Below are 10,529 nucleotides of genomic sequence, written 5' to 3' on the forward strand. Positions count from 1 at the left end.
TCTCTTCTTCCCTTCAGGCCTTACATAGCCTACATTTTGATATTACTTGAAGGAGACAGGTTTTTGTGTATACATTTCTTTTCAGAAACCCTGACTCATTAAGAAATGCTAAACTCAGATCATTAGCTTGAAGCCAAATTTAGCACAGAGTTTGCAGGAAGGATCTTTGTTTCTTTTCCTCTTCCCAGCTTTCACTGAAAGTCATGAAGCTGTGGGAGAGGTGTAGAATTTGTTATGGGTCAGTTCTTTTGTGTGTAGGAAAGAAGAGCTGGTGCAAGGGATGGGGGGAATTCTTCCATTTCCCACTACAGCCCCCAACATATGCCATATTACTCCCAGACTTCTGAAGCAACTTAACAGGGGAACCGTAAAGAAGGGAGGAACCTGGTTCAGACTTTTTTCTGCAAACTATGATCTGTGTGTGGTAAATCTGAATCCAAGTCACTGTTTTAGTCTGAGAAACCAGGGGAAACAAAAATATGCTGTGAAATTACTCTCATTATTTAGGGGGGAAGGTAATCCTGCTTCAAACAGTGCGAAAACAAATTAGTCCCTGTTACACAAACACAAGTTCTCTACTGCGGTAACTTTTCTGGTAGAGAACGACATCTACTCAGTTTCTACATAAGGATAATAAACAGGAAAATGCTCTCAGAAATAAACAGCTTATTAAGATGATATTGTTTCATCTTTTACAGGCAAAAGAAGCTAAGCGTCTGAAAGAATTTCTAGAAGATTATGATGATGACAGAGATGACCCAAAATATTACAGGTATGATTAATATTCATAGAAGCAGATCTTCACTTGTTTTCAGGCTTCACTAAATGAGTTGTGATAAGGTTTCGTGTTGACAAAGTACTTACACATTTGTTTTCTGATGCAGGGGTGGATGTGCTAATCATTCCTAGAGTAACCAATATTCGTTCGTTCGTTCGTTCATTCATATTTCTATACCGCCCATTTCTTTGCAGCTTTGGGTGGTTTACACCAGTGGTCCCCAACCCACGGGCCGTGGCTCCGTCTTCCCTCCCCCCCCCCCCCGAAGCGAGAAGCTCGCCAGGCCGTGAGCAAATCGGCCGCCAAAGCGGCCAATTAGCTCGCAGCCTGGCAAGCTTCTTATTTCGGGAGGGGAGGGAAGAGAAGCTTGCTGAGCCGCAAGCTGATTGGCCGGGCACAAATGGGCGCAAACGCGCATGCGTGGCAGTCCGCACAGGCGCATTTGCGCTGGGGTTGCCGCGCGTGCGTGGGCCCCCGGGCCGCCCTCTCCCCCCACTACGCCGCAGCGGTCCGCAGCAGGCAAAAGCTTGCGGACCGCTGGTTTACACTGAACATTATATACCTTACATGGAACGTTATACAGACTGTAACATCAAAACAACTTTCAATAAAGCATCAAAAGATTACAAAACCACATAATATAAATAACAACAATAACATTGGGAGGTTAATTCTTTCAGCCTCAAGCGAATGCCTGGTGGAAGAGCTCCCTCTTGCAGGCCCTGCGGAACTGTGGAAGTTCGGGCAGGGCTCTGATCTCCTCAGGGAGCTCGTTCCACCAGGTGGGGGCTGGGATCGAGAAGGCTCTGGTCCTTGTTGAGTTCCAACGCGCTTCTCTGGGGCCAGGGATCCACAGCCAGTTGGAGGTAGTGGAGCGTAAGACACTATTGGGGGTAAAGGCAGGGAGACGGTCTCTCAAATACACTGGGCCCAAACCGCATATGACCTTAAAGGTGATTACCAGAATCTTAAGTTTAATCCGGAATTCAACTGGGAGCCAGTCAAGTTCTTGGAGAGCCAGCCGTATGTAAGATCTCCCTGATGTTTTAGTGAGAATCCTGGCCGCAGCATTCTGCACCAGTTGTAGTTTCTGGATCAAGGATGAGGGTAGGCCTGCATAGAGCGAGTTGCAGAAGTCCAGCCTAGAGGTGACCACCGCATGGATCACTGTGGCTAGGTGCTATAGGTCCAGGTAGAGTGCTAGTAGCTTGGCTTGGCAGAGGTGGTAGAATGCCAGCTGCACTACCTTTGAGACCTTGGGCATCCATTGTAAGGGAAACAACCAGGATCGCTCCTAGGTTCCTGTATGTAACTTCAAGAACCTGTATTTAACTTCAGCAGAGTCTAATGTCCTTATTGGGTTTTGCTGAATGGATGCTTCTGGGTTAGTCTGGTGCATGGATGAGAAATCCACAACATATAACAGTTTGTAAGGTGTCTGCTGCATCTTTGTCAAGATGCTTGTGGCAAACTGCATATAATGTTTGTAAGAAATTGTAATGGCAAATTTTCTAAATGTAGTTAATTCTTTCTGTGTAGATTTTGTTAAAAATCAGACTTGTGATTTGGGTCGTCTTTAGGAACAATTAATATATATAAGAGAAATTATTAAACAGCACACCAAACAAAACTCCTTTATGAAAAACAGTATTGGAAGAATTCAGAATTCTTTTGTTCTCTGTTTATAGATTTATTTCTTAATGGCTCTTTCTGTTAGATATCAAAATGCCAAGAAGCAGATGGGACTATTATTGCTCAATACATAAAACAGTTTATTTGAAGTTGGAGTATAAAACAAAGTGCTTTGTGGTCCAGACTGTAGTTGATGTGCTTGCTTTTGACAATCATTTATGGGGGAAGCTTGTGTTATAAAATCTTGTAAATCAAAAGTGAATGAATGTTACAGGGGAAGTGCTCTGCAAAAGAGATTGCGAGACCGGGAGAAGGAAATGGAAGCAGATGAAAGGGATCGAAAGAGGGAAAAAGAAGAGTTGGAAGAAATACGGCAACGCCTTCTAGCAGAAGGGCACCCAGATCCAGATGCAGAGCTACAACGGGTAGGCAACTACTGTTTTGGGAAGGAATTCACATACTTGTAATAGTAAACCTATATTAACTATAGAGTATTGGTAGTGACTGACCTGTCAGCAATGTGTGGGTTTATCTGCATGATAATATATGTATATTAAGAAAAGCCTTCTGGTTTAGGATATCTTTACATTAGCATGACAATCCTGTCAATCTTAAAATTAAATTTTAAAAAATACTATTACCATGGTTAACTAGGAGTATATGGTTATGGGAAAACTGGGGTAGTGTTTCTTGTATAATTTGTAATAATTATACTGTCAAGAAAGTGCAGAAATAAGGCTCTGGTTTTGAATCAGTTCTTCATCAGAATTTGTCTTGTTTCACAGATGGAGCAAGAAGCTGAGAGGCGTAGACAGCCACAAACCAAACAGGAGCCAGAATCCGAAGAAGAGGAGGAAGAAAAGCAAGAAAAAGAAGAAAAAAGGGAAGAACCAGAAGAAGAAGAAGAAGAGCCAGAACAAAAGCCCTGCCTTAAGCCAACACTCCGACCCATCAGCTCTGCTCCATCTGTTTCATCAGCAAGTGGCAATGCAACTCCTAATACCCCAGGGGATGAATCTCCTTGTGGCATCATCATCCCACATGAAAATTCACCTGATCAACAGCAGCCAGAGGAGTACAGACCTAAAATAGGACTTAGTCTTAAATTGGGTAAGTGTTGTATTTTACTCCTCTCCTCCCCCCAACTCTGAGAATGTGAAGAGCACCAAAAATAGCAAGACCTACTAAGTATAGCCATAATACTTCGGGTCAGACTGGAGAGAGGTGAATAGCGGGGTACCTCAGGGCTTGGTGCTTGGCCCGGTACTTTTTAACATATTTATTAATGATCTAGATGAGGGGGTGGAGGGACTACTCATCAAGTTTGCAGATGACACCAAATTGGGAGGACTGGCAAATACTCCGGCAGATAGAGACAGAGTTCAACGAGTTCTGAACACAATGGAAAAATGGGCAAATGAGAACAAGATGCAATTTAATAAAGATAAGTGTAAAGTTCTGCATCTGGGTCAGAAAAATGAAAAGCATGCCTACTGGATGGGGGATACGCTTCTAGGTAACACTGTGTGTGAACGAGACCTTGGAGTACTTGTGGATTGTAAACTAAACATGAGCAGGCAGTGTGATGCAGCGGTAAAAAAGGCAAATGCCATTTTGGGCTGTAAGAACAGAGGCATCACATCAAAATCACAAGATGTCATAGTCCCATTGTATACGGCACTGGTCAGACCACACTTGGAGTACTGTGTGCAGTTCTGGAGGCCTCACTTCAAGAAGGACGTAGATAAAATTGAAAGGGTACAGAGGAGAGCGACGAGGATGATCTGGGGCCAAGGGACCAAGCCCTATGAAGATAGATTGAGGGACTTGGGAATGTTCAGCCTGGAGAAAAGGAGGTTGAGAGGGGACATGATAGCCCTCTTTAAGTATTTGAAAGGTTGTCACTTGGAGGAGGTCAGGATACTGTTTCTGTTGGCTGCAGAGGAGAGGACACGCAGTAATGGGTTTAAACTTCAAGTACAACAATATAGGCTAGATATCAGGAAAAAAATGTTCACAGTCAGAGTAGTTCAGCAGTGGAATAGGCTGCCTAAGGAGGTGGTGAGCTCCCCCTCACTGGCAGTCTTCAAGCAAAGGTTGGATACACACTTTTCTTGGATGCTTTAGGATGCTTAGGGCTAATCCTGCGTTGAGCAGGGGGTTGGACTAGATGGCCTGTATGGCCCCTTCCAACTCTATGATTCTATAATGAACTCCTCGAGTCAGATCTATGGGCTTTGCTCTACTTTAGACCTTCCCAAAGCATAATAACATTTGATACATTTCAAAACCCAAGGAATTGGACAGGATCCCCAAAAATGAGTAGGGTGGAACTCCTAGCTTTTACTGCCTGCAAGTTATTGGGGTCACTGTGGGTAGGCAAGTAGTTGTGAGATCCTGCATTGTGCAGGGGGCTGGACTAGAGCACCCTTGAGGTCCCTTCCAATTATGATTTTATGAACCAGCCTATCTTTTTCTGATAAAGTTATTTGTTCATACTCTTAACTGCAAAGACTTCACAGTACATTTGACAGAATAATTAAAAACTGGTCTTTAAATATATTAGAATCAAGTATAACATTTTCCTTTATGTAGGTGCCTGCAATAGTCCAAACCAGCCCAATGCTGTAAAAAGAAAGAAACTCACTGTGGACAGTGTGTTCAATAAATTTGAAGATGAAGACAGTGACGATATGCCCCGAAAAAGAAAACTGGTGCCACTGGATTATGGTGATGAAGACAAAGGATCCTCCAAAGGGAATGTCAATACTGAAGAGAAACGTAAACACATTAAGAGTCTTATTGAGAAAATCCCCACAGCCAAACCAGAGCTCTTTGCTTATCCTCTTGACTGGTCTATTGTGGATTCAGTGAGTATCAACAATACAAAATCTGGAGTGCCATACAGCAAGATGAATTTATCATAGAAATGTGTCAGTTCTCAAGTTTTGACATTAATTCGTGAATTGTCAAATCGAAGTGATGCTTCTTTAGTTAACACCCATCCTTGTGTTGTTTAGGGTTGTGATTATAGCTGATAATAGTTGTGGCAGGAATACCAAGTCACTTGCCAAGTTCATTAACATTTATTTCCAGTCTGAATCCTGATTGCATATCTGCTATGGTGAATGACTTGGAAATGTTTGCCTACTGTTCTGTATAGTTCCAAACTTTTCTGCAGTAAAACTGCTATTTTAGAATGTCCACAAATATACTGCACACCCCTTCATCCATTTACTGAATGCTGGGGGAGGGGGGTGAAAATTGCGTAAAAATTCACTACTGTCAAGTCTGCCTTTGGTCACCTTTAGAGTCTTATTGCAAACTTAAATGGACTCCGGGGAATGGTGGAGGACAGGAGGGCCTGGAGGATCATTGTCCATGGGGTCGCGATGGGTCGGACACGACTCCGCACCTAACAACAACAAAGAGTCTTATTGTTTAGACTGAGAGAGGGTATGCAGGAGAGAAAGGAAGATACAGGCAAGTTTTTCAGTTTGCAAAGTGTTTATCAGAAAAAAAAACAAAAAGGCAAAATTGCAACTACCTGCCCATGTCTCTTGCATCCCTGCGGATACTTCTTTGGCTCCTTGCTGTCATCCATTTAAATAAACCTTAGTTGGTTAAGCATTAGCCTTTAACATAACTATTTAATTAAATATGTATATTACTGTATAGGCATCTAAGATATTGAATGACCTGCAAAGTAATTTACAATGCAACAAGGAATAGCTAGCATATTAGTTTCCTTTAAACATTTTCTACATCATTACCTACTACAATTTTTAAAGGTCCCAGAATACCATCAGAAAGTAAACATGTATGCTCTTTTCAATTAAACTGGATTTAGAGGCTGATCTATTTGAGCTATAACTGTTCAATTTACTGTTAACTGTTTTTCTACACAAAATGTCAGATTGACAGTTTGTAATATGTAAAACGCCTCAAATCAGAATATACATATCTATATAGATAATTAATGGTCACTACTGGCCAAATGCATTACCATAACCTGGCAAGATTTGGTATAGCAAGTACAAAGCTAGTGTTTTCAACATTTTCTGATAATAAATAATAGTTTTAAAACATAAGGGGGTGGATCCCTTCTAGCATGACTGGCAGTACATTAGATGAAGGGCAACTCTCCCCCTCCTGCTGCAGCCTGCTGTGCTTCCAGGTGTTAATAGACCCCAAGGAACAGCGTGTGGGTCAACATGGGGGTCTGCAATGGGAGGATGCAGTCTCCAAAAATCACCCCATCACATCCCCACTCAAGCAGAAAACTCACTAGGATCTAAACCATGAACTGTAAGTTAAATTTAACAGTAATGCTGCCTACCTTTGGAAGAATCATGTAACAATTAGTATGTGTGTACTGGATTGTAACTGCCAAGGCAATCTGCTATCTTAACATTTGTTAACTTTGAAGTACTCATCTTCACAACGTTTGACTGTTCCACCAACCTCTATTCTAAAGGTATGTTTAATTAGCAGGGGCGTTTATTATCCATTGGAGGAATATGATAGAAATAACCTCTCGAACTTAAGCACAACTATGCTCACATTAAGTGATCGTTTTACTGTTTAAACCCTTTCGAAGCTTGCAGCTGAACTTATAGTATCATTTCTGACTGGCCTTAGGCTCCTAGATGAAATAAATAACTTTCAAGAAACAAAAAGATGATGCTTTTGAAATGTTACTTTCTGTTCTAGATATTAATGGAACGTAGAATAAGACCATGGATCAACAAGAAGATAATAGAATATATTGGTGAAGAAGAAGCAACTCTAGTTGACTTTGTTTGTTCAAAGGTAAACATACATTATAAATTTATGCTGGTGTCTTTGCCTTTTGGGTGGAAGGTGGCATATTTTATTTTAGTCATTTCCTTTTCACAGTATTTCTCCAAAGGTAAATGATTGACACAATATGGATGTCCATTTCATTCTTTAACATACAAATACTTTTGCAAATGCTGCTGTGGGGTGGACAACAAGGTCAAAAAGCTAATGTGGACTTGCACTGTTACCCTAGAGGCTTGTGTGCATTTCTTTGCAGCTCTAGGCGGTTTGCACTGAACATTATATAACTTACATGGAACAGTATACAGACTATAACATCAAAACAACTTTCAATAAAGCATCAAAAGATTACAAAACCACATTTATAATATAAATAACAATTAACAGTAACATTGGGAGAGTCATGAGCGAGTGTCTCGGGGGACCAGCATGTGTTCTGAGTCAGTCTGCCTCAAGCGAATGCCTGGTGGAAGAGTTCCTTCTTGCAGGCCCTGCGGAACTGGAAGTTTGGGCAGGGCTCTGATATCCACAGAGCCTCTTGTGGTGCAGAGTGGTAAGGCAGCAACATGCTATCTGAAGCTGTCTGCCCATGAGGCTGGGAGTTCGATCCCAGCAGCTGGCTCAAGGTTGACTCAGCCTTCCATCCTTCCGAGGTCGGTAAAATGAGTACCCAGCTTGCTGGGGGGTAAACGGTAATGACTGGGGAAGGCACTGGCAAACCACCCCGCATTGAGTCTGCCATGAAAATGCTAGAGGGCGTCACGCCAAGGGTCAGACATGACCCAGTGCTTGCACAGGGGATACCTTTACCTGATATCCTCAGGGAGCTCGTTCCACCAGGTGGGGGCCAGAACCGAGAAGGCTCCGGCCCTTGTTGAGGTCCAACATGCTTCTCTGGAGCTAGGGATCCACAGCCAATTGGAGGTGGCGGAGCATAAGACTCTATTGGGGGTAAAGGCAGGGAGGCAGTCTCTCAAATACACTGGGCCCAAACCGCATATGACCTTAAAGGTGATTACCAGAACCTTAAGCTTAATCCGGAATTCAACTGGGAGCCAGCCAAGTTCTTGGAGTGCCGGCCGGATGTGGGATCTTCCTGATGTTTTAGTGAGAATCCTGGCCGCAGCATTCTGCACCAGTTGTAGTTTCCGGATCAAGGATGAGGGTAGGCCTGCGTAGAGCGAGTTGCAGAAATCCAGCCTAGAGGTGACCGTCGCATGGATCACTGTGACTAGGTCTGCTAAGCTGCTGCAGTCATAGCAGTGTGAGTGGCAGTGGTGTTCTCATTCCCTTAATTCAAATAATTACAAGTGTGTTGGAATGCCCTTTCAAAATCAAACAAGGGATTTTTTAAAAGAATATTTATTCATTTATTTTGCATTTTGACCCCCCCCCCTTCTGAATCATTAAGTGTATGTAGACTGCTTGATATTAAAAGCTATGGTCTATCAACAGAACCTAAAGTAGTAAACCATCCACAAACTCCTCTTTACTTTTTCAGGTTATGGCTCATAGTTCACCACAGAGCATCTTGGATGATGTCGCAATGGTAAGCAGAAGGCAGAAAACCTCCAAAATCCAGAATTTTCTTATCTTGTATAAATGTGTAGCCTCTTCAGTGTATATGAAAATCCATCAAATGCATTCAAAGATATATGTAGATATTTCTTATTAAGTAATAATCTCCTTTTTGTTGTTGTTGTTGCAGGTGCTAGATGAAGAAGCTGAAGTTTTTATAGTCAAAATGTGGAGATTATTGATATATGAAACAGAAGCCAAAAAAATTGGTCTGGTAAAATAAAGAATCATTTTGTTTTTAGGGCTGCATTTCAACTTTTGTTCCCCACCACTGAAGAACTTTGAAATTTCTCTGTCCTCAGACATTTGTGAGACCTGTATTTTTAAATGTAGAAAATGTGAATTTTTTTCGTCCTCTGTAACACTGAGACCCTCTCCCTTGCCCTCTTTACTTCCCAGCTTCCTTGGTTATAATTATACAAATCCTGCATTTGGTGGTTTCTTACTAGGTACAGTTACAAGTATGGTTTATAAACTGCAGCTGTTGTACACAGTCTCTAATCTTCATCTTCTAAATTGTTTCTTGTAAATATTGTCCCATGTTTTAGAAAACATCTATGCTTACCGCTTACCAAAATAATTGAATTTTTATGTAAATACATCAGCCTCTTCTTTCCCTTATCCATTTTTAAAAATTGGAATAAACTTTAAGATTCTGTAAATGGATGGGAGTCATTGCCAGCACCATAGTTTTCACCTGCATGAATGTGGACTTGTTCTCTTGTTGGATTTGGTAAATATAGAACAAACTTGCATTATCTGTAGATGAATCTGTAGGGGAAATGATGGTATTGCATCAACTCAGGCATCTTTGTAAAGCCATTGATAATTTCTTGCTCATTACATTTGGACCTTCTAAGCTTTAGTTATTCTGATGACAAAATTTCACACATTTGGGTGTTTAAACATTATTTCACACATTTCAGTTTTGCCCCTCCTTCTAAAACAGATTTGACATTTTAAACATCTGTTATCTTTTCTTGATTTAAAATAAACTCATTAGCCAGTTTCAGATACTTGGGGAAAGAAAAGGTTTAAAGATGTAACGAGCACAACAGTTTACAATATTAAATCATATGTTTTCAAACGACGGAGAAATTTGTTTTTATGTAAGCCATCAAGTCAGCTATGACTATTCTTTTCGTACTGTAAGCTGTCTCTGTTGGATTGAAAGAGGGCAATATTTCCTTCCCTCTTACTCATAAAACTGAGTTTTATACATACGCTGATGTAACAATGTACTGTAAACTGCATTTTTTTAATCTCATACACAAGTACAACTGTATGCTATGGGCCTTCTTGACTGCAGGAGGAACACTTTCCAGGAAGCAACAATAGATCATTTTTTTTATGCCGCTCTTCTGATAACTCTTTACCTGAAGGATACAGGTTCATCTGTTTAGAAGGCATAACTATGATCCTGAGTTACGGAATTCTTGCATTATATGAGGACATCTGAAAACTGTTCTTAACCCTTGGGATCGTATCAAGGTTCCAACTTGTAAATATTTCAGATATTAAAAATGTATATATTTGATCTGGACTATGATTATTTGAATAATATCTCAAGGTATGTCACCAGTTAACATTTCGTTTTGAAACTAATTAATATCCATATATTAATACAATTGATGATGTAACTTTTATTCTCTGCATCTTGGTTTGCTACAGGCACTGGGTTGATCATTGTGGGAACTGAATCGTTTGTCTAATGCAACAGATCTCTTTTTACTACAGC

General features: G+C 41.0%; 1 protein-coding gene across 7 annotated transcripts in view; it reads left to right on the forward strand.

The window, feature by feature from the left end:
• RBM25 (RNA binding motif protein 25) overlaps positions 1 to 10,328 on the forward strand; it is a 36,535-nt gene extending 26,207 nt beyond the window's left edge. For 6 of the 7 annotated variants that reach the window (XM_077322685.1, XM_077322691.1, XM_077322690.1 and 3 more), the window contains 7 exons: positions 699 to 772; positions 2,685 to 2,835; positions 3,196 to 3,520; positions 5,006 to 5,280; positions 7,124 to 7,222; positions 8,715 to 8,762; positions 8,922 to 10,328. In XM_077322685.1, coding sequence (XP_077178800.1) covers positions 699 to 772; positions 2,685 to 2,835; positions 3,196 to 3,520; positions 5,006 to 5,280; positions 7,124 to 7,222; positions 8,715 to 8,762; positions 8,922 to 9,014 — 1,065 coding nt within the window. In that variant the 3' untranslated portion in view covers positions 9,015 to 10,328. Of the gene's footprint in view, positions 1 to 698; positions 773 to 2,684; positions 2,836 to 3,195; positions 3,521 to 5,005; positions 5,281 to 6,571; positions 6,719 to 7,123; positions 7,223 to 8,714; positions 8,763 to 8,921 lie in introns of those variants that run through there. The other variant, XR_013228428.1, reaches the window with a different exon arrangement.
• The last annotated feature ends 201 nt before the right edge of the window (positions 10,329 to 10,529 follow it).

Source organism: Paroedura picta, chromosome 2 (genome assembly GCF_049243985.1).
Source record: "Paroedura picta isolate Pp20150507F chromosome 2, Ppicta_v3.0, whole genome shotgun sequence".
NCBI lineage: Eukaryota > Metazoa > Chordata > Lepidosauria > Squamata > Gekkonidae > Paroedura > Paroedura picta.